Source organism: Macaca thibetana, chromosome 8 (genome assembly GCF_024542745.1).
Source record: "Macaca thibetana thibetana isolate TM-01 chromosome 8, ASM2454274v1, whole genome shotgun sequence".
NCBI lineage: Eukaryota > Metazoa > Chordata > Mammalia > Primates > Cercopithecidae > Macaca > Macaca thibetana.
The window spans coordinates 41227369-41253209 of NC_065585.1; the positions used below are offsets into that span (position 1 = coordinate 41227369).

Sequence of the window (25841 nt, forward strand, 5' to 3'; positions counted from 1 at the left end):
CTAAAATAGTGATTTAGGTTACAATGAAGTATTAAAATGGACATTAAAACAACTTTAAGAGGAATTTTTAAAGACAGGAAAAAGTCCACAATATTACTAAGAGAAAAATCAGGATTCAAAATAGTATTTTTTTTTCAGTTTTGTTTAAAAATTTATATGTAGTGAATGGTTATATTTCAGTGTTAGGATTATAGGTGATTTTTACGTCTTATTAATTTTCTGTGCTTTCCAGATTTCCCACAATAAATGTGCAGTATATTTATAACCAACATTTTTTATATATAGGGTAGGGTATGGGTATATGTGTGAACAATTTCAAAACATATACAGCTAAAAGTTTTACTAATAATATCATACTGGAACATATTCCTTCGAAGTCATAAGAAAAGGAGAAAATAGTACACATTTTTAATTACAAAATCACTTATAAATCTAAATACTATAACTTTACATTGTTACACATAAATTTAGAAGTGAAACTTTTAAGTTTATATTTCCCCCAAATATTTAACAGTTGTACCTTTTACTGTATTAATTTTGAACCATGAAGAAAAATATTGAATTTGAAATTTGTCTAAATCCCTGAACTATGCTTCTCGTCCTCCCTTCCTAGTCCAATCTGTAGTAAGACCTTGGGATTCAAATGAGAAAACAAAGTGATACTTACTTATTATAGAAAATCTAACTTCCACTCCTTCTTTATGAACTCAAGCAAACTATACATACACACAGACACAGACAGACAGACAGACAGACACACACACCCCCCACAAACACAGTTTTATTTATGGACTGGGATCATCCAGCCCCAAAAACATTATTTAAGGATGAACTACTGAAATGGATCCATAATAAGAAACAACATTTATTAGCATTTTATAGCATAGTAGAAGAAAACATACATTTGTAACTATAAATGACAACATGTGCTGTCGATATATGTAAGAATAAGTAGAAAGATGCTACTTATTTTGCAGACTTGAAAAAAGACCACTAGCCTCAAATGAAAAAGTTCACTCTGTTTATGAAATAGAAAGGAAAAAAAATAATAAGGGAAGAAATTTATTTTAGTGGAACATTTACAATCTCCTAATAGCATCACATATTCTTTCTTACATAACTTTTCTGTTATTGTCACCTTTATGGTCAAAATCATTCTAAAAAAGACATGTCTAATGACTTTTTTAATGACTGCAAATGAACTTTTTTCCTTTTTGCATATACTTCCTATAACTCCTTTTAATTAATGAAAATACTTCAGAAAAAACAAATACTACCCTTTCCCACTCTCCCCCCAAAAAAAATCAAAGGAAAAATTTCATAGCTAATTTAACAAAAAGCTATCTTTTTTGGGCTTAAAATATCAGCCTCAAATAATTTAGTTTTTAACTGTAACTTTTTGTTAATCCAAAATTCAATGTCTGAATCTTGACAACCTAAATATCTTTTTAATACTCGTGAAATTTCAAGTTTTGTAATCCCCAACAATACTGGTAATATTAACCGGTATTTTTCTAATGTATAAGAATAAATTTATTTTGTTACTACTTTTAAATGGTTTAATAAGGTAATGACAACAGAACAAATGAATAAAAAGTAAAGACTTACATTTGTAAAGCTCCTCTGATATCAACACAATATAAAATGCATAAATGAATATTTAAGTTTTATTTTAAAATGTTCAAATCAGGGATCACTTAATGTGCAAAATTATCTGAAGTAGTCAGCAATCCATTATATATTTCTCTGTTTATTTCATTTTGTCTATTGACAAAAAATCTCAAGTATCATTATATTTCATAGCAATATTGAACTCCAATGATGACTATAAACTGACACCAAAATCCTTAAAGTTGAAAAGCAGTGAAGAATTCATATTTACTTTTATCTGAAATATCATCTTTACATAGTGCAACATTTTTATTTCTCTTAAAAATCTATGACAAATTATAGTCATCTTAAGGTATAGGGCAAAAATTATGAACTTGAATTTTCTTATAATTACTAACTTAAAAAAGAGTTTAGGTACCTTCACAAAATATAACTGTTATTAAATTCCAGAAAATCTAACTCTAATAAATGAAGCAGTATGATAAAGAGTCAAAATTGGATTTCAAAACTAAAAGAATGATAAAGTGGGAGGTTAAAAGCACAATTATGTTCTAGTAATAACTTGGTTTGTAGAAAACTAGCATCGTATTTTAAAAGCACTATTTGATATTCTGAAAAGGAGAGTAAATGTAATGACTACATACTGAAAGTTGTCCTGATAAGAACTGTGGAACATCCCTCAACATTCCAGGACTCATAGGAGAGGTAACAGAAATAGAAGGACGATCCATTTTTTGAGATTCAAATGAGCTAGAACCTGCAACGATAATTACACATAACAAATAACAATGGCTCTTCACAAGTATTTAGTAAGTTTTGCCATATAACTTTTAAATTATTTATTTTTTTTATGTCCACAAAATGTCATTATATAGGCCATTTTCTTAGACACAACATTGAAATATTCTTAAAGCGTTTTTTTTGGAAGCAAAAGTGCAGTATAGGGATTCTCTTAAGACCAACAGTGAACCATTTTCTGTGCCAATTATAGTAGAGACAGGCCTCTACCTCAGGACTTAGTTACTATCTGTTAAGTGTACTATATTTATATCTTACGATGACATATTAAGAAAAATTTAAAAATAGAAACAAGGAGTAATCAAAACATAAATCAATAAAGCAACTGAAAGACTACATTTGCAAATAATAAGAAAATAAGTACAAAATTATTAAATTTTTAAAATGATGTATAGAACAATATAACAAATTATACTGGCAGAAAGAAGTGAGGGGCATAAAAAATGAATAAAATATTAAATATTTATTGTCACTATTTTCATTCTTGGGGATAAGAATATTCCCTGTATGTCTGTCATGTTCTCTGGACAGAACATTGCTGATATTCATTGGGATTCAGAACACTGGGGAAGACCTGTTTTTTGTTTTTTTTTTGTTTTTGAGATGGAGTCTCACTCTGTCACCCAGGCTGGAGTGCAGTGGCTGATCTTGGCTCACTGCAACCTCCGCCTCCCGGGTTCACGCCATTCTCCTGCCTCAGCCTCCCAAGTAGATGGTACTACAGGCGCCCGCCAACACGCCCGGCTAATTTTTTGTTTTTTGTTTTTTTCTAGTAGAGACAGGGTTTCACCGTGTTAGCCAGGATGGTCTTGATCTCCTGACCTCGTGATCCACCTGCCTCGGCCTCCCAAAGTGCTGGGATTACAGGTGTGAGCCACCGCGCTTGGCCAGGGAGACCTGTGTTTAAGGGAATGGATGTATAAAAACTTAATTGGGAACACAGTGAACCTACAACACCTCTGAGACATCCAATGGGAGATGTAAAGCAGGTAAGTGGAAGTACAGATGGGACCAAATGTCCAAGTAGAGACTAGTGTTGGAAATTAACCTGTAGAGTTGTATGCCTAATTGGAAATGAAGGTAGATAAAACTCACCTCTAGAGAGAATACGGTGTAAAATGAAAGGGAAACTGCAAGGCTTAGGATTAGAAGTAACAGTGATATCTTTTATATTACTAGCAAGTAGGACGAATGAAACCTTTCTACTAAGAAAGAAGCCGGGTTTTTTGTTGTTGTTGTTGTTGTTGTTGTCGTTGTTGTTTTTACAATAAAGGTTGTTAAACTTCAGGCAGCAGAAGACACAACAGAATGTATTCTTTGAACATCCAGGCATGTAGGGACAATGATACCTACTTTTGATAATGTAAACTTAGAAGTCATACAGCTGGCAATTACAACCATAAGAAGAAAAGAATTTATTGAGGAACCAGGAATAAAGATGGTTAAGGACAGGGGCTTGGAAAAACATCAATGTTTAAAGAATAAAAGATTGGATCTAATCTGAGAAAGGACCCCTGTCTCCTCAGAAACTATTTTGGAATTATAGCCTAGGGTCTTTTTAAATAGCTAAAATAAGATAAAGGTTTCCTTGTTGCTCATACAATATCTGAGAGATGTAATAAAGGTGAATAAAAATTTTAACCTACCCCATAGCATTGTTGTAAAAATTAAATGTGATGGTATAGGTACAACATCAAGCACAGTTATAAGTACTAAATACAATGGTAGCAATAAGGATAATGATGATAATATCATTTTATAATAATTATAATTTGATTATTTATGTTACAGTTTTATGTGATCATGATATTCTTTGGATAAAATCATTTAGCACGTAGTCAAAGATACTAAATCAAATAAGTCATGGGACCATATTTTAAAGTATAGAGCTATGGCATTCAAAGGACTACTCTGATAAAGACTTTAAAGAAACTTGTAATTGTAAATATGAAAGTTAAAAAACATCTATTTTAATAGTGCATTCTCAATTATTGTGGTATATAGAGAATCTGACCACTTCTCACCATCCTCATTGCTACCACCATGGTTTACGTCACCACTGTCTTACCACTAGATTAGCCTTCTCACTAGTCTCTTTGCTTTTACCCTCGACTCTATTAATCTATTTGCAGCCTAGTAGCCAGATTTTAACACTAAGTATCTAAGTATCAACCTAGTAGCCAGTATTTAACACTAAGTATCAAAACCATCCTAGATAGCTCCCAATTTTCCTGAAAGTAAAAGCCAATGTCCTTACAGTGGGTTACACGGCCTATGCAATTTGCCCATTATTCCTCTATCCTCATTCATACCATTCTTCCTCTTGCTCATTCCATTCAGCTACACTGGCCTCCTTGAATTTCCTTAAATGCACCTTAGGCTTTCTTGCCATTGCATCCACACATCCTGTACCTGGAAAGATTTCCCCCCAGGCAGCCACTCCAAATGTTTCCTTCAATCCTTCCTTCTCAGTGTGGTCTATCCTGATCAACATATTTCAAACTGCAATCCTTTTTTTCCTCTCTCCCAGTATCCCTTACTGTACTCTCAATCAATAAAGAAACTTACTTCATTGAAAAAAAATAATTTAACATCTGAAATACCACTAAAAATAATGTTTAAAATTATAGATAAATTTGACTTTAAACTTATGTATTTATTGTTCCACTACTCCTCTGATGTTAAATCAGAACTGTTATCCCATTTTCCAAAAACATAAATTAGAATAAATGTAATTATTCACTAGTGTATTCTAAGCATCTTCCCCTACTTAATGAGGATGAGGTTACAAACAGTAAATCTTAAAACTAGGGGAAGTTTTGGGGGTGAATTTTTGGGAGCAGTGACTATGTTCATGATTTTTTGTTGGGATAATGGTTTCACAGGTATATATGTATGTCAAAACTTACCTAATTGTGTACTTTAAGTATGTGCAGTTTATTGCAGTATACCTTAATCATGCTATCTAAAAATCTGTAATAAGACAATATGTTTAAAAAAAACTTAAAATATTCTACATTTTTGTATTTTTTCCCACAGTGACATGAAATAATACTAAATTTTCCATCTTTATATGCTTACATACTTGATAGTAATGGTATCATATTTCTTACTTCACATTACTAGCTAAATACTTCATCTGACCTCTGATGAATGCAATTATAAATAACATTTTCTTCTAGAATAAATAAAACTTACTGGACTCCAGTTGTGCATGTGTGCTATCAGGTATTCTAGGTATATCTCTGAAATGATAAAAAGAAAAAGAAAGAAAAAGAAAGAGAAAGAAAGAAAGAGAAACTGTTTCAACAATTAATACAACTCATATTTTTTATCATTATCAACCTATTAATAGGACAGTGTAAAATGAAGAAAACTGTGTATAATAGTGGTATTATATAAATAAGAAACAAGCCTTAGTACTTATTGCTCATAAAAGTATTCTGGGCCAACCTCAACTATTTAAAAGGAAATAAAATTCATATGCATCCATAGCATACTTTTAAAAACAGACTTTATTTTCTATGTGTCTCACTGCACAATTATCCATTATAAAAAATTTGTATTAAACAAGATAAGTTTTACAGATAGGTTTTTATTCTCTTCTGCTCTTTGGTTTTACCTGCTGTTCTAAATCAGTAACATTAAAGTACAAATAAAATATCACCAAAATAAAAAGCAAAATATTCATGTTGTGATTAAAACTTTCATTTTATTTTATTTTATTTATTTTTATTTTTTAAAGATGGAGTCTCACTCTGTCACCAGGCTGGAGTGCAGTGGCGCGATCTCAGCTCACAGCAACCTCCACTTTCTGGGTTCAAGCAGTTTTCCTGCCTCACTCTAATTTTTGTATTTTTAGCAGAGACAAGGTTTCACCATGTTGGCCAGGTTGGTTTTGAACTGCTGACTTCAAGGGATCCACCCGCCTCACCCTCCCAAAATGCTGGGATAACAGGCATGAGCCAACGGAAACTTTTAAAATGTAGTAACATCACTGAGAAAAGACAAACACGTTTCTTATGGGGAAATCTCAAATTACCATGGAACTATATTTACACCAAAAATAAGTGTATATTTTTATTTGAGATTTGACACAAGGATTAAATATTAATGGTTACATTCATTCAGTAAATTACATAAAGGACTATAAATTATTTAAAATATTAAACAAAAACAAGACTTGAAGATCCTTTAATACCAAGAAATATATTTGATCAATACACTAATCTTAAACACTGCAGTTTTATCATAATACAAAACTATGAAAAGACAAAATAAAAAATGAATACAATTTCAAGTACCAGATTTAATACTTTAAAAGGAACATTTCAATAAAAGCTACCACCCTAAGTCGTTTTCTTCAGCATTTTTAAAAAAGAGATAAAAATAATACAGGCCCATCATTTCCTAAATGAATTAACACTGGACATTACTATTCTACAACAAATGATTTCTGTAGGCTTTACCCTAGAATGCTCTTACCCTAAATCTGCATTTAATAATTCACTAACAGTAATATTTTTCTGTTACTTTTACTCTGATACAAGTATATATTTTGCCTTGGCATATAATGTAATTCAGTTGCCTCTTTAACATTTATTGCCAATGTTTGGAAATTGTCAATTTTAATCTATAGGCATTACATTTAATGCATAGGCATTATAAAACAGAGGTATAAATTACAAAGCCAAAGAGTACTTTGATGTTTGCTTATTTTGGGTCTGTTTGTTCACCTTGTTAAAAAAGATGTCATGTTTTTCCATAAACTATTACCTCTATCTAGGAATAGTATGTCCTTTGGCCCTTTCTTTCCTATGTTGAAATCTCTATTTTGAAAAATGTAAAATGTGTAGACTATAGATGATTTATAGTCTCCTTCCCCTACTAAATCCTATAACCACCGTCTAAGGTGTTACAATAAAATGAATAAACACGTAAACATTTCTTCTTTTGTAAGTAACTGTATATTCTACCATCTATATGATTAGATAAAGAGATATTATTTTTGGTGTGATGCTTTTGGTAAGGAAAGAGAAAAAGTTACTGTCTACAAAATAATTTATTTCCATAAAGCAATCAGAAATTATTAAATGGCACATTACAAATAGTTTAACAGTATTCAACTTCACACACATATAAAATACTGAAACCAACTTACCCAATAGGCCTTGAAACTACAAGCTCTACTTGTGGTTCAGGTTTGGATTCTAGAATGATGTTGTATACTTCCTCAAATGTGGCTCCTTGCAATAGCCTTCCATTCCATTCTAATACTTCATCACCTATAGTGTGTGTCAGTAATAATAATCTCATAAAGAAAATTTGATCCAATAAATTACACTTAACAGCATCTTAAACTTCAATAAACTCCATAGGATAAAATAACTATTATACAATATGAAACATACTCAGAACAGTTCCAGTGACACAAAATTTGATGACCATGGTGATTAGTGTATTTCACAGAAAAGGACAATGATTAGAAGAAAAAATTACATAACATTATTTCTATGTGATTTCTTAATAGAAATTCAAATTCTAAGCAACAATCAAAATCAGTTGCCTCTTTAAAGATTTTATGACTTTATACTCTAGGTTTCTCAATATATGTGCAACTGAGCACCTTGTTTTTTTGTAAAGGGTTTCCACTGTCTAAACTCTCTTGTAAAAATCTTAATAATTAGTATATTATCAAATCCTCTTTAAGGTACTCAAGGATTTCTCCAATAGTATCCATTGCCGAAGAGATAAGGGGTGACACATGGTAGGAAATATGCCTTTGTCCATAAAGTTTGTTCTAAACTACGTTAGAATTTTCTCAAAAGAAAAAGGTCTTATGGGAAACAAAATAGGTTAATATTATATACAGATTAGAATACCCATCAGAAAAAAATAAGATATAGTCAACATAAAAATGATTTTGATCTACTATGACTCAAGAAATAATAGTTTTGACTTTCCATTAATGAATAGAGATTTATATCTAAGTTAAATGAGCTCTTTGTTATTGTCAAATCACTTCTAAATAAATGAAAATAACTCATAACTACTAAAGTTGGACAGTTTAAATGTAAATAATCAAAGGTAAAACCCTACCTGGTCTAAGATGTCCTACAGTATCAGCTAAACTTCCTTTTTTTACTTTAGTAATAAATGCACAAAGCCGGCCTGATTCAGTCATCTTTCCTCCTACAACCTGTTTAAAAGAGGAAAGTATTAACACAGGAATATTGTTAAAATGAGCATAGTTGAAGATTCAGGTAAAAAATACCTAGAACAATTTGCAACATCTAAAACGCTAATTTAATGTACAGAAAATGATTTCTTAAATAATTTATTGTCTCTATTAGGTTAGTACGTGCCCTAAAAGCTAGTTCTTTTTCACATATTCCAACTGTTTTGCCATTTAATACCCATTATTTGCTGAAATGTTGCATAACTTAGAAAGAACATAACAATTGGTAATTTTTGTCCTTATTCTAAAATTCTTGCTTTTGTCATTTCCAAAAACATATTTTACAGTATCATATTAATTATACAAACATTTCTAGTTATAGATGTAAATACTTTAATACAAAATTTTTGTTTCTTTTACTATAATTAGGATACACCACCAAACTTTCATTGGTAATCTTTTAGAAACACTGATAATGTGCATAATGATGATGGATCTTACTTGAAAAAAATTACAAAATTTACTTAATCGCATTAGAAGTAATGTAAACTTCAGACCATCTGAATCTCAATTTTTCATTTTTATGTTTCTATTAAAATATAACTTTTAGAAAATGAATAAAAATGTTAAGAATAATGCTGTGGAGTCATATGTATACTTGTATATCTTACAAAATTAATGCTTTGATTCTAATCAACTACCATTCAGTCAAATATCTCAATTTGATGGCAAGTGAAGCAAATAATAGCAACTAACTTCACTGACTGAAATGAATTGGTTTTTCTCTTCTAAACAGAGTGAAAGTTATTTGAATTCAAAAATCATGGGGTGTATCTTATTCCATGCATTTTTTTCATAATTACAGTGAATTACACATAGCTGCAATTCAGTTAATAAACTAATTAGTCCTATGTTTGAATCTGAAAATTAAATGTATAGCTCTTATTGACTTATATCCTTAAGTAAATATTTAAAAACTTTCTTGGCTTAACAAACATTAATAATAATTAATTAATTACACTAGCTATAATGATTATTGATATCTTAAAGCTTGCCAGGCACTTTACTAAATGTCTGTATGTTTGTTTATTTAATCATATTACAACAATTCAATTATCCTCATTGAATAGATAAGAAATCTAAAGCTAAGAGAAGTTTATTTGTCCAGTTTCATGTAACGAGTAACTCCTGTATTTGGAATTGAAGCCAAGACTTCCTAATCTTTATTCTAACACTATAATAGGCATCTCTGGATTAAAAAATTGTTTTTAAGACAAAGGGTCTCACTATTTTGCTCAGGCTGGACTTGAAACCCTAGGCTCAAGCAATCCTCCTGCCTTAGCCTTCCAAGTAGCTGGGACTATAGACACATCTCACTGTTCCTGGAAATGGGTCAAATCTGAATTTAAATTCCACCATCATCACCATCTTGTGACCACGGGGAAGTTAAACACCTCTCTAAGCCTATTTCTCATCTATTTTGAGTGTTAACTAGGATAACAGATATAAAATGCTCAGGTGAGTGCAAGTACATGGATGCCACCCAATAAATGTTCTTCCAAGATCTGGTCATTTAAACCTATGTGGCACCTTGCTTCCCACTCCCACTCTCTCATGCTCCTGCTTTTGCCATGTGACATGTGTACTCTCCCTTCACCTTTGACCATAATTGTAAGCTTCCTGAGGCCTCCCCAGAAGCCAAGCAGATGTTGGCACCATGCTTCCTTTAAAGCTTGCAAAACTATGAGCTGATTAAACCTCTTTTCTTTATAAATTATCCAGTCTCAGGTATTTCTTTAAAGCAATGCAAGAAAGACCTAATACATAGCCCATTTCCACCTACATCCAAAGTTTCCTAATATCTCTTATATTCTACAGGACAATTTTTATAGGAATGACTTAGCTCTAAAACATTTACTTTATTTAGAGAGAGACAGAGTCTCACGCTGTTGCCCAGGCTGGAGTGCAGTGGTGTGATCACAGCCCACTCTAACCTCAAACTCCTGGGCTTAAGCAGTCCTCCTGCCTCAGCCTTCTCAGTAGCTAAGACTCCAGGCATGTGCTGCTATGTCCAGCTATTTAAAAATTTTTTGGGCTGAGCGCAGTGGTTCAATCCCAGCACGTTGGGAGGGCAAGGTGGGTGGATCACGAGGTCAAGAGATAAAGATGATCCTGGCCAACATAGTGAAATCCCATCACTACTAAGAATACAAAATAAATAAATAAATAAATAGCTGGGAGTGGTGGTACACGCCTATAGTCACAGCTACTCGGGAGGCTGAGGCAGGAGAATCACTTGAATCCAGGAGGCAGAGGTTGCAGTGAGCCGAGATCACAACACTGCACTCCAGCCTGGGCCACAGAGCGAGACTCCATCTCAAAAAAAAAAAAAAAAAAAATTGGTAGAGACAGGACTTCACTATGTTGTCTAGGTAGGTCCAAAGCAATATTCTCCTGGTCCAAAGCAATATTCCCACCTGGGCCTTTCAAAGTGCTGTAATTACAGGCATGAACCATGACACCCAGCATATTCCTTTTTCATTTCAGGTTTTAATTGGGTATACTAGATGCACAAAAACCAAACAAAGCTCTATTTAATGTATTTACCAAATAATTTCCTGGTATTTTACAGTAAAACATAAATCAATATTTGTATTTAATTTCCCAGCATAATTATTTTTGTTTTTAGAATTCAAACAGTACTCTCTTAAGTGCACATATGCACATACACATACATACACACATTTTACAGCATTTATACAAAATTATATATATACATATGTAATATACATATTACATTTCCCAAGTTTTCATTTTGAGTAATTATAAAAAACTATCACTTTAATAAAATATAAACACAGATTTAGACTTAAAGAATAAACTGTATAGTTAAAATGAGTTTGACCACTGTATTTCAGATTCAGGTAGATTCTAATGAGGTTACTTTTAATGTCTTCCAAATTTATATATACACAAGTATTACTGTGGAATTATGGCAACTTCTTAAATAATAGTGGGAAAATGAAATGTTTTAGATAATGAGTGCAAATCTTCACAAATTATTGAAAATGGAAAAATACACTACTAAATTGGTACAGGTTGAAAGTTATCGTTTGCTTTCCGGGTAAACCTATAAGAGTATAGAGCCAAAATATCATACATTTTATTACATACCTTCAAGCCAAGCATTGCTCCTGAATCTCGAGGTACACTTCCATCTTTTAGACGCTTATTTAATAAAATGCGACCAATTAAACGATCTCCATCTTTAGATGGTTGCCAGGTTACAGGGTGCTGACATTTTGCATCAACAAACAAAATAAATAAATACAAAATAAATAAATGATTTTGTCAATTTATGACAAATGGTCTCTGATTGTATGACCTCTCTAAACTTCAGATTTCCAGTGTTATGATTACACAAACCAGCTTTCATTTCAAAGCACTGCTCATAAGGGTGTACTATATTATGCTTATAACCTCAGTATAATCTCAAAGTTTTTTTCAAACTCCAGTTAATTCCAGTTCTTACAGTTCTCTAACACAATAATGAATAGCTCTACAAAATCTGAGAAATTTTGAAAATGCGTGCAACTAATTATCTACATGCTGAAAAATAAAAATTCACAGGTAGAAAAGATACACTGAAATTCTATGCAAGTGAATTAATTTAAAAATGAAAATTTCCTCTTCAAACACATTTGGAAGATTTTGAAAGACTGTATTACAGTAATAATTAAAAATCAAATCATATTAAAACATTAAATTTGACCCTATGATGAGGGCTTTTTTGAAGAGGTTTCTAGATTAAAATAATGAAGTGTACATAAACCCCAATAAATTTCCAACTGAATCTGCATGGGAGAGAAACAGGCTTCATTTACAGGTGGGAATAGATTACATTTCTCACTTCTCAGAGGTTCTTTCATGATTCTTTCAGGTTTCTGATCTATTTAGTAAATTACCTTTACTAGATAATTCAATGATATCTATTGTTAAATAACCTTGAAAACATTAGTAGTTTCTTTGTTTCTCAGGGCTGAACCAAGGCCTCTGTAAATAATGACACTATTCTATTATGAATGATATGCTTAATAGGAAAGTAAATGATTTGTGTAATCATAGTTTCATAGTTATCAAAAAGTAACAGGCATATCTTCATGCAAAATTTAGCAGGCAAAATGCAAGTTCCAGTCAATCGCATCTATATGGTAAAAAGATTTCAAAAGTCCCACTATCCTAAAAGCAAAAATAATAAATATCAAAGCAGATGGCAAGGGCTCTAATACTAATTAATACTACATTAAAATGCTATGACAATAAAACAAAAGACCAAAATGACAGTGAAAGGGAAAAAAGAAAAACAACTTTTTCTGTGCAAACAGTCCCAATTATCTCCCTTTTGTCTGGGATTCAAACTATTAATAATTTAATTTTCATCCCAAGGAAAACATATGCAAGCAATCAAATAAGCCAATCCAAAAATTATTTATTATTTGTGGTTTTTAATAACACTACAAAGTTCTCTCATGCAACGAAAGACAAAACATTCCTTTGTTCCTAAGATTTATTTTTATATATTTATTTTTTGGTATGCCGTCAAATAATAAAAACAGCAAAGTAAGCAAGAGTTTTTTTGGTTTGTTGTTTGTTTAGTTTGGTTTTGTTTTTCTTTTCTGCACCTTAAGAAATGCTACAGTGACCCTTGAGATGCCCTGTCCTTTTATTATGTTCTGTTTTAATGAGTGACAGAGAGCAAACGAAGACCGAATGAGCAGGTTAAAAGGCAGGCTCCACAATCTCAGTACCTTATCACTATGGCTATGCTCCTCGTTAAGGGTTGTGCTACTACACGTATCTACCCCAGAGTCCTTAATCTGAGGTTCAGACCATTCCAAATCCTCTTCCAAAGAGTGGCCACCAAAGTGCATCATTTTCTTTTGTCTTTCAGACCTGGTGTTAGAGTCCGACAAAACTGCCTGCTCACTAGTTTTTCTTTTTCCCTTTTGACTGTCCCCTACAGGTATGGGATAAAAAAAAAAAAAGAAAGAAACAAAAAAGAAACATGCAAAGGTGTAAATAAAAAAGGAAAAGTGAAATGATAACGAAAATTAAATAGTAAGGCTCCACATGTCTCACCAAAGACATTGGGGATGCCTCACTGCTATGCCAAGACGTATGATCCAACCAGTTGTAATCCATGTCTCCTGTGAGAGTCAGACAAAAGAGTGCAGTAAAGGAGATGGTGAAAAAAGGGACAGACAGAGACATTATAAACATTTTAAACTGTGTGATCCTGTCTGGTCTCAAGAACTTTGTCTGTATAAATATATATATATATTTATGCCAAAAGAAAGCTAATATTTAAAATGAGTAAAATTTATAGAAAGTATAATATAAGGTTTATATCTCTAGACAGATCCTACAGAACAAAAGTCCTGCGAAAAGAGAAATAATAATAAACAGAAATAGAAACAAAAAAATGTATATGCTGAAAAAGACTATCAGCTATGACTGTTATTCATGCTATTTTTTTTACTCCCATGTTGGTCTAAAGACATGAGTTTGTTCTCCAAAGATTAAGGGACATTTAAAAAGTTTACATTGGTTTGCCAATAACCAGTATTTTAAAAAGCCAAATAATTAAATGCCATTTCTGAAATGCAGTATGATATTCTTCATCATGCTAAAACCTCCTAAGAAATTTGGGTGGTTAAAAAAATTGTTTCCACAAAATAGTAATTTGTATGAAAATTATAAAACAGATTCATTCAATATAGTAAAAATAAACTTTACTTAAACATCATGAATCACTTAATATTTTGAAATAATTTTTCAAATTTTTTCAGAAATCACATTCTTATAAAAAGTAAATTAAAAAAATTTTGTCAGATAATTTATGTAACTGGCAACTAAGAATGTATATCCACCATTTCCCAAACTTATATGCATCTTATTTGCTCAGTATTTCAAAATATAAAATATTTGTTATCTTTAATATCTTTTTAGTCTATATATTCACATATATCTTTTAAAATTCTATTTATAATTTTATTTTCTAAAAATACATACTGAACACCTTCCATTTGCTATGTATTGTGCTGAGCTCTACTGTAAAGGGTAAAACAATGAAATATGCTTACAACAGAGTAGGGATAGAGAAACAGAACAAATCATCAGTATCATATAGGAAAATACAAGACACTATGAAAGAGTACAATAAGATCTAATTTAGACTTTGGGGTCAGCAAACACCCCTAAAGTAATAATGTTTAAGATGAGAACTGAAAGATGTGATATGGTGCTATAAAAGAACTGAAGGAACACAATGGTTTCTGAACCAAAAAGAATGAAGAAGAATATGGTACTAAGTGAAACTGGTAAGGCAGCACAGAACAACTTAGATAAGTCTTTTATTTCATATTAAAGATTTTAAATTTCAACCATTGAGGGATTTTAAGTGTAATGGTGACATAATCTGATTAACATTTTAAAATGATGAATATAAGTACTACATAGAGACTAGGCTGTATGACACCAAAAGTTAAAAGACATTTACAATAACCCTTGGAAAAGGTAGTTATGGCTTGAATAAAGATAATAGCAATAGACATGGTAAGAAAAAAGGGACTGAGATGTTTTTGAGTGTTAAGAAAGACTAAAGAGTCAAGGTTAACTCCCCAGTTTCTGGCATTAATAACTGAATGGAAGAAAAAATTTATGAGATGGAGAAGATTGGAGGAAGAGCACTTCTTGTTAGGGAAGGGTAAGAGGGAATCTATTTCATAAAACATATGACACCATTGACTATAGGATTCATAACTTTCAGGATATAAAAATGTTCGTCTTAGAATTTATTAAATATGGTGGTTGAATTTTGATATATTATTTGAACCTAGTGCACATACAAGAAGGAAACTGGCGAGGGTGTAATAAAACTTAAAGTTTTGGCCGGACATGGTGGCTCATGCCTGTAATCGCAGCACTTTGGGAGGCTGAGGTGGATGGATCATGAGGTCAAGAGATGGAGATCATCCTGGCCAACGTGGTGAAGCTCCATCTCTACTAAAAATACAAAAAATTAGCTGGGTGCGGTGGTGCACACCTGTAGTCCAAGCTACTCAGGAGGCTGAGGCAGGAGGATTGCTTGAAACCTGGAGGCGAAGGTTGCAGTGAGCTGAGATCACACCACTGCACTCCAGCCTGGAGACAGAGCAAGACTGTCTCAAAAAACAAAACAAACAAACAAAAAACTTAAAGTTTTGATCTGGAGACATAAATTGGCAATTATTAACATATAGACAGGAGTAAGTGAGATCATTTAGGTATAGAGGGTAAAATAAGGTATGAAGAGAACCCAAACTGAATTCTGACATTTAGGGTTTGATTTGAGAAAAAAAAAAGGGGGGAGAGAGAGAAGATTCAAAAACAGCATGCAGAGAAAAAAAGGAAGGAGGGAGACAGAGGGAGGTCTCCAAATCAAATAGAGTTGCCTAAAACAAAGAAGAAATAAACTATCCTGAAGGATTTTTACATATCAAATAAGATGAGGAGGTTAAAAATATGCATTGGATTTGGCAACCATGAAGATTAGAAAAGATGTCAGGAAGAACAATTGGATAGAATGATGAAAATTAAAATCAGGTTGAAGAAACCAAAAAACCAAGGGAAGTGAAAAGTAGAAAAAGTTGTGTGTAAATGAATGGTTCTCAAATTGCAGTTCTCAAAATAGCATCAACGGCAACACCTGGGAACATGTTAGAAATGTAAATTCTGGGTGTCACCCTAGATTTAATGAATCAGAAACTGTTAGTGGGCCTAGCAATCTGTATTTTAACAAGCCTTCCAGATGATTATGGTCAGATGTTTGAGAATTACTGGAGACAATTCTTTTAAGAAACTCATTTATGAAAGAGAATAGGCTTTATTATCTAACACACACAATATGCAATTTGTAGAAAGAATCCCATTCTTTAACTTACGGGCCAGAGAAGTGCTTCCCAAGCTTTTTCATAATTACAATATTAGTAAAACACACTGGAGTATATGGAGATGACCAGTTCCTAGGATACTTATGCCCATGCCTGGATGGCTACCCAAAAAGCTAAGAGTATCTGTGTCTCAGAAAACCTGTAGCCCTTTCAAAATACAGTTGTGTCCCACAACAAAGCATTGACAAATCTGTGCAGTAGAGAAAAAGCAGTATGAAGCCTGTAAATAAAAATTCTTAACTGGTTTATGTGACAGTAAGAAAATTCAACTCAAAATTTCTCTTCTCCTCTGTGCTTGCAATCTACCAAAAAGGCAGACATGTAATTTCTTTTGTTCTGAAAATAAAAAACATAAGCTGTTTAACCATTTGAAACTAAAGTTAAAACCTCTGATTGACAAAAAAAAAAAAAAAAAAAAAAAAAAAATTGTCCTATATTCTGGGCACAGTGGCTCACGCCTGTAATCCCAGCACTTTGTGAGGCCGAGGCGGGTAGATCACCTGAGGTCAGGAGTTTGAGATCAGCCTGGTCAACATGATGAAACTCCGTCTCTAATAAAAATACAAAAACTAGCCGGGCATGGTGGCATGTAGCTCCCAGTCCCAGTTACTTGGAAGGCTGAGGCAAGAGAATCATTTGAACCCAGAAGGCGGAGGTTGCAGTGAGCTGAGACAGTGCCATTGCACTCCAGCCTGGGCAACAACAAAGCGAGACTTCATCTCCAAAAACAAAAACAAAAGCAAAACAAAACAAAAAACTGTCATGTATAAGTACTAAATAAAAACTTGTTGAATGAGTAAAATTAGTGTCCCTGTAAGAATAAGATAATTAATGGTAAATCATATAGAAAATAGTCTTAAAAACTATTAAGACTATTATTATAGACCTAATAATACTTACCACTGGATATTCTTATTTTTTGCAGCTTAATAGTATAGAACTAAGATAATAAAATTTTCTCTTTTTTTTTGCTGTGCAGAAGCTCTTTAGTTTAATGAGATCCCATTTGTCAATTTTGGCTTTTGCTGCCGTTGCTTTTGGTGTTTTAGACATGAAGTCTTTGCCCATGCGTATGTCCTGAATGGTACTACCTAGGTTTTCCTCTAGGGTTTTTATGGTATTAGGTCTAACATTTAAGTCTCTGATCCATCTTGAATTAATTTTCGTATAAGGAGTAAGGAAAGGATCCAGTTTCAGCTTTCTACTTATGGCTAGCCAATTTTCCCAGCACCATTTATTAAATAGGGAATCCTTTCCCCATTTCTTGTTTTTGTCAGGTTTGTCAAAGATCAGATGGCTGTAGATGTGTGGTATTATTTCTGAGGACTCTGTTCTGTTCCATTGGTCTATATCTCTGTTTTGGTACCAGTACCATGCTGTTTTGGTTACTGTAGCCTTGTAGTATAGTTTGAAGTCAGGTAGCGTGATGCCTCCAGCTTTGTTCTTTTGACTTAGGATTGTCTTAGAGATGCGGGCTCTTTTTTGGTTCCATATGAACTTTAAAGCAATTTTTTACAATTCTGTGAAGAAACTCATTGGTAGCTTGATGGGGATGGCATTGAATCTATAAATAATCTTGGGCAGTATGGCCATTTTCATGATATTGATTCTTCCTATCCATGAGCATGGTATGTTCTTCCATTTGTTTGTGTCCTCTTTTATTTCACTGAGCAGTGGTTTGTAGTTCTCCTTGAAGAGGTCCTTTACATCCCTTGTAAGCTGGATTCCTAGGTATTTTATTCTCTTTGAAGCAATTGTGAATGGAAGTTCATTCATGATTTGGCTCTCTGTTTGTCTGTTACTGGTGTATAAGAATGCTTGTGATTTTTGCACATTAATTTTGTATCCTGAGACTTTGCTGAAGTTGCTTATCAGCTTAAGGAGATTTTGGGCTGAGACAATGGGGTTTTCTAAATATACAATCATGTCATCTGCAAACAGGGACAATTTGACTTCTTCTTTTCCTAACTGAATACCCTTGATTTCTTTCTCTTGCCTGATTGCCCTAGCCAGAACTTCCAACACTATGTTGAATAGGAGTGGTGAGAGAGGGCATCCCTGTCCTACCATCAGTGTGAACAGGCAACCTATAGAATGGGAGAAAATTTTTGCAATCTACTCATCTGACAAAGGGCTAATATCCAGAACCTACAAAGAACACAAACAAATATACAAGAAAAAAACAAACAACCCCATCAAAAAGTGGGCAAAGGATACGAACAGACAGTTCTCAAAAGAAGACATTCATACAGCCAACAGACACATGAAAAAATGCTCATTATCACTGGCCATCAGAGAAATGCAAATCAAAACCACAATGAGATACCATCTCACACCAGTTAGAATGGCGATCATTGAAAAGTCAGGAAACAATAGGTGCTGGAGAGGATGTGGAGAAATAGGAACACTTTTACACTGTTGGTGGGATTGTAAACTAGTTCAACCATTATGGAAAACAGTATGGCGATTCCTCAAGGATCTAGAACTAGATGTACCATATGACCCAGCCATCCCATTACTGGGTATATACCCAAAGGATTATAAATCATGCTGCTATAAAGACACATGCACACGTATGTTTATTGCGGGACTATTGACAATAGCAAAGACTTGGAATCAACCCAAATGTCCATCAGTGACAGACTGGATTAAGAAAATGTGGCACATATACACCATGGAATACTATGCAGCCATAAAAAAGGATGAGTTTGTGTCCTTTGTAGGGACATGGATGCAGCTGGAAACCATCATTCTTAGCAAACTATCACAAGAACAGAAAACCAAACACCGCATGTTCTCACTCATAGGTGGGAACTGAACAATGAGATCACTTGGACTTGGGAAGGGGAACATCACACACTGGGGCCTATCATGGGGAGGGGGGAGGGGGGAGGGATTGCATTGGGAGTTATACCTGATGTAAATGACGAGTTGATGGGAGCTGACGAGTTGATGGGTGCAGCACACCAACATGGCACAAGTATACATATGTAACAAACCTGCACGTTATGCACATGTACCCTAGAACTTCAAGTATAATAATAATAAAAAATAAATTAAAAAAAATAAAAATAAAAATAAAATAAAATTTTTTTTTTAGTAACAGTACAAAAATGTATTAGCGTGCTTTCCAGTTCTAGAACAAGAACTAGAAAGCACATGAAGAACCAAATGGAAATTTTAGAACTGAAAAATAACTGAAATACAAAATACAAAATACAAAAATAACTGAAATACAAAAAGCAACCACAGAATGGAGAGGACAGAGGAATGACTCAGTGAACTTGAAGACAGAACAATAAAAATGACCCAATCTGAAAAACAGACAGAAAATAGAATAAAGAAAAAAAAAAAGAAGAAAAGAAAATGAACAGAGCCTCAAGGGCCAAGAAACTATAGCAAAAAGTCTAACACTCATATCATTGTAAGTCCAGGAGAAAAGAAAGTGAATGGGTTTAAAAAAAAAAAAGTATTCAAAGAAATAAAGACAGAAAATTCCCCAAATTTGGCCAAAGGTATAAGCCTATAGATTCAAGAAACTATGTAAAACCCTAAACAAACAATACCCAAAGATATCTGTTACAAGATACACCATAATCAAACTAAAACTAACAACGAAATATCTTAAAAGCAGCAAGAAAAAGCAACACCTTACCTAAAAGGGAAAAACAATTCAAATGATAGCGGACCTCTCATCAGAAACGTGAGAGGCCAGAAGGAAGTGGCACAATATTTTTCAATTGCTAAAATAAAAGAAATGTCAACCTGAATTCTAAATATGATGAAATTATCTCTTAGAAATGAATGAGAAATACATTCTCAGGCAAAAGAAAACAAAGAGATTCTGTCACCAGCAGATCTACCCTAAAAAAATAACTAACGGAAGTTCTTGAAGCAAAAGAGAAAGAAAGAAAGAAGGGACCTGAAAGTATGAAGAAGGAATAAAGAACATACTAAGCAAAAATGTGGGGTTTCTTTCTCCTCTTGAGTTTTCTAAATTATGTTTTTGATATTTAAAGGCAGAACATACATTGTCTGATGTGGTTTTCAACATATATAAAGAAAATATTTAAGACAAGTCCATTATGAGATAAAGGAGAAAATAAAGGAATTTAAGTGACTTAAGGTTTCTACATTCCAGTCTAGTTAAACTCAACACCAATACAATGTGATACGTTGTGTACATGTAACATATTGCCTAAAGCAACCACACAAAAAAACTACAAAAAGAAATACACTTAAACACTCTAGGTCAATCAAAACACAATTCACAAAGCGTTTCAAATAAAAAAAAAGTTCAAATAACCCGTAGGAAGGCAAGGAAAAGAAAACAACAAAATTAGCAATAGAAGGAACAAACAGAAAACAAAAAAGAAAATGACAAACTATAAATGAGCTGTAGACCAATACTCCTCATGATTATAAACACAGAAATCCTTAACAAAATATTAGCAAAGAGAATTCAGTGATATGTAAAAAGAATTACACACTATGACCAAATGAGGTTTACTCCTGGAATGCAAGACTGGTCAAATATTTGAAAATCAATGTGATCCACATTTTAAAAAGTTAAAGGAAAAAAAATTACATGATCTTATCCATTAAGTGCTAATGCAGAAAAAGTATTCATGATTTTTAAAAACTCTAAAAAATAACCAAGGAGAACTGGCTCAAACTAACATAGAACAACAATAAAAATCCAACATCTAAGATCATACTTAATGATAAAAGGTTGAATGCTTTATATAAACAGAAATTTCACCAAAGAAGATATCTTCATTTATAACAGCCAAAAAGTGGAAACAACCAAAATATCCATTAATAACTGTAGCATATCTATACTATGGAATGCTACTTAGAAATAAAAAGGAAAAAACTATACACACAACATGGATAGACCTCAAGGGCATTATATGAATTGGGAAAAAAACTCAAAATGTCACATACTGTATGATTTCGTTCATATATCATTCTCTAAATGATAAAAATATAGACACAAAAAACAAATTAGTGGTTGGCAGATGTCAGGGATGGTGGAGAGGGAGTAGGATGTCATTAGAAAGAGGAAGTGTAATAATGATCTTTGCTGTAATACAGTAGTTCTTCATCGTTATAGAAGTGGTGGTTATATGAATCCATATATGTGATAAGATGTCCTAGAACTATAAAAACATTGTTCCAGTATTAGTTTCTTAATTACAGCTATGCAAGATAAAACCACTAAGGAAACTGGGTGAAGCATATATAGGATCTCACTGAACTATCTTTCCAACTTCCTACAAATCTATAAATACTTCAAAGTAAAAATCTAAAAGTAATGTTTTGCTGCCTTCATAGACTGTCACCACGCCGTCACAACAGGTGTTCAAAGAAAAGGCTAAAGTATCACTTGTCAGCATGATGTAGAGAAGGTCAATGCTTCAGATAGGAAGTTACACAAAAAGCACACTAAATCCTGTCTAACTCTGGTATTCAGTTATTCTACTAGCACAAGTTAAACATACTTAAATACGAGGACCTGACAAAAAATAATTTAAAAATTTGAACCTTTGACTAAAATTTCCCCTTCACCTACCTCTATTGTAAAATACAAACTAACCTAATTATGTGTGTATGTGTGTTCTACACACAGAGAAAAAATGTTCATATATTGTATTTACAACATTTTTTCATACAGTCATTACATTAAGACAAGAGATTATTAACTGTTTTATATCATTGCTTTTCATTTTTGGGTTAATAAATATTTAAAAATTAAATCACATAGTACATAAAGGCATTCTTCAACAACTTCAACAACTTCATCATGATTATAAAGTAATAGCATGTTGTAACAGAAAGAGTTTTATAGTTGAAGCTAGAAAAGCTATATTAAAATACTGACTTCACTTCTTATCAATTTTATGACTTGTGCAAGTCATAGGCCTCATTTTCTCATCTGTTTTGAAAAAAATTAGTTGTGATATCTAACAGACTGCTGAGAGTTTTAAATAAGATAGTAATGGAAGCTCTTTGCAAAGTGTAGTCACACCAAGTTCATGATATCATCATCATTTAAAAAAAATATTAACTTTCATTCTAATTAGGTAGGGAATATTTAACTATGGCCCTTTTATGTTTTCGTTTTCGTTTTGTTTTTTTTTGTTTTTTTCTCTTCTTGGTATTCTGTCCTCCTTTTCAACTTGTCAAGTTATATATGTGGGCATTTCCCAATGTGTAGTCCATGGAATACTGGTTCTACAAAATGTTAAAGGGCATTGAGTAATTTAAAAGTTCTCTAATCAAATAACTTTGGAAAACTTTGGTTTAAGTACAATTAAATAGATTTCTTGAGTGTAGGCCTTTTTTCAAATAATAATGACACCATGCTTCACTAAGAGGATTATATAATATATTGTTTCCACAAACTTAATTGAAACACAGAAGCTTTCTCAGAGGAGAAGTGTCCCAGGAACTATATTTTGAGATATAATGCTGAAACCTTCCTAGAGGGTCATTTCCCCTCATAAGATAGTCACTAAAACTGAGAATAAGTCTTAAGTCTTTCCCATTCCAAAGAAAATGTTCTAGTAAACTATTAAAGTAAACACAAAGTCCAACTCAAAAAGGTTTTATTTAGGGTATATTATGTAAGACAATGGTTTGCAAACTATGTTCCATTGAGTTGCTTCAGAGACAACTGTTGGACACTGTGCAGAGGACTGATTCTAAGACGGTAGCCCATAATGCCCACCTCATGGTATTCATGCCTTTGTGGGACCTGTGACTTGCTCATAAACAAGGTAGGGGGATGGCAAGGTAATGGGATCTTACTCCCATGACACTGTTAAGTTTCATAAGACTTTGCCTTGCTAGTCGGCTTGTTTTAGATACTCTCTTTGCTGGTTTAATGAAGTAAGAAGCCATGATGTAAAGTCCATGTTACAAAGGAACTTCAGGCAGCCTTTAGGAACCGTGGATACCTTCTAGGAACTGCTAACAGACTTTAGGAGATGTGGGGGAGCTGATGGTAGCTTCTTGTCAAAAGGAAATAAATTCTGCCAACAATCTTATTAAACTTGGAATCAGATTCTTCCCTGCATCAAATGTTCAGAGAGAAATGCAGCACAGATGACAACTTGATTGTAGCTCCAGGAAACCTAGCTTAGCCATGCTAAGACTCCTAACCAACAGAAACTGTGAGATAATAAACATGTGTTGTTGTTTTAAGCCGCTAAGTGTCTGGTAATTTGCTCTTAATTCATTGCCAGTTCTGAAAGCAGCAGATTTTAGAATATGAACCAAACCAAAATGTCAGTAGATCTAGAGGCCCCATGTGCTTAGACCAAGTCTTAAGTTCCAATACAAAAGCATGGCTGGATAAAGTACAGTAGAATTTGAAATAGGATGATAAACATTATCCATAATTAGCTTATTTTTTAAAATCTTACTCTTTTGGTATTACCAACATATTCTTACTTAATAACATGTAATTGATGAAATGATTGTATATATGGCATCTATTAGAATTTATCTTAATAATTACACAATTTGAAACTGTTCTAGTTCCACAGGTACAAATAGGAGCTTAAGAAATTAACATTCTAGAAAGATAGACAGGTAAAATACATAATTTAAATATGTATATAGATTTTCTTGGAAGCATATAGTCTCATTTCCTGTAACTAGTGGGCACAAACAGCTAAGTATCAAGCTCAAATGTTAATTATAAAGGTACGTGCTCTAAAGAAAGTAAAATTCTCCATGTCAGCAAGTTTGCTATACTAAGGGCAGATTCCTGATAGTAGGGAAACCTGAGGCATGAGATGGGAACATCTTAGCTCCATGTACTTGAAATTCCTAAAACTAGATCCCCTGAACCCTCTGAATCTGAGGATTCAGATGCCCCTCCATTTGCTAAAGAAATAAGAAACACACTGCAGAGGCAGACACCAGCATCATTGAGAATACCAGTGTTGGCTTTCCTCTGACTGATAGGACTGACAGTAAGAGATACTGTTATTTAACTGGGGTCCCCAAAAACAATCAGATAAAGAGGAGCCTGAAATAGAGGCCAGGTGACAGCTATTAGCAATCAAATACATAGTGAGTGCCATTATTATAATGAGTGTCAAGGCAGGAGTGGTAGCCACAGAGTATTGATACACAAAGCTAAGGAGAAGATCATTGAGTATAGCATCCCTAGGGGCAAGACAGATGGGCAACCAATGAGGATATGCCCAATCTATATAATCAAAACAAACAATTATGGATGATCAGGAGGCTAAGGGAAACCACCCCAATAAAAAGACAAAACTCCTTGCATAGTTTCTGGATCTAAACCAGTTTTCAGACATGGAATTTTGTGACTGAAAGAAAGGATGAGTTGCCAGGAGGAAGAACTCTAACACCACAGAAAGTGAATTCAGCTATTTTCTCAGGTAACAGTAAACACAGGAAAGGAAATAACTCACACATTTTAAGAACCACTGGACACAATGAACCAAGTTGACAGTGACACTGAAAATCCCAGTGTCATCATAACCCCACTTTTAAATTAGAGGTATATAGAAAATAAGTAATAAATTGAGTCCTGGCCCAGGTCTGGCCCATGGTGGGCTCAATAATTCCACAGATGCCATTTAGTGGTAATTACAGCAGTCTCCAAATGGACATACTTGGTATTCAGAATAACCCCTACATTAGTTCCTTGGCCTGTGGAATTAAGAACTACGATAATGGACTTGCCAACACGGTGAAACTTTGTCTCTACTAAAAATATAAAAATTAACTGGGCGTGGTGGTGGGCACCTGTAATCCGAGCTACTGGGGAGGCTGAGGCAGGAGAATCGCTTGAACCCGGGAGGTGGAGGTTGTAGTGAGCTGAGATCACACCATTGCACTCCAGTCTGGGAGACAAGAGTGAGACTCCACCTCAAACAAACAAACAAAAAGAACTACCATAATGGGGAAAATCAAGCCTAAGCCTATGAAAATTCCATCTCCCACTGGTGAAAATTACACATAAAAAAAGGACACAAAGGTGATGGCCCACATTATATTCCTTTTTTAATTCACTAGTCTGCCCCCCTGAAAAAACAAGTGCATTGATACATCCTGAAAAATGACAGTGGACTACTATAAACTCAATCAAGTAGTAGCCCCATCTCAGGTTAACTTGCCAGATGTTGCATCTTCCCTAAATAATTAATACCACCCCAAGTACAAGATACGCAGACACTGAATCGGTAAATGTGTTTTTTTCCATTCCTATCAAGAACGAC

The 25841-nt window shown here is 33.3% G+C and overlaps 1 protein-coding gene across 50 annotated transcripts in view; it reads right to left on the reverse strand.

Annotated features, from left to right (window-relative positions):
* Positions 1 to 25841, reverse strand: part of RIMS2 (regulating synaptic membrane exocytosis 2) — a 752308-nt gene that overhangs the window by 333189 nt on the left and 393278 nt on the right. For 26 of the 50 annotated variants that reach the window (XM_050800640.1, XM_050800645.1, XM_050800665.1 and 23 more), the window contains 6 exons: positions 13727 to 13794; positions 11762 to 11881; positions 8509 to 8608; positions 7571 to 7694; positions 5608 to 5654; positions 2256 to 2368 (listed from right to left, as the gene is read on the reverse strand). In XM_050800640.1, coding sequence (XP_050656597.1) covers positions 2256 to 2368; positions 5608 to 5654; positions 7571 to 7694; positions 8509 to 8608; positions 11762 to 11881; positions 13727 to 13794 — 572 coding nt within the window. Of the gene's footprint in view, positions 1 to 2255; positions 2369 to 5607; positions 5655 to 7570; positions 7695 to 8508; positions 8609 to 11761; positions 11882 to 13395; positions 13605 to 13726; positions 13795 to 25841 lie in introns of all 50 variants that reach the window. The other 24 variants (XM_050800643.1, XM_050800641.1, XM_050800657.1 and 21 more) reach the window with 1 other exon arrangement.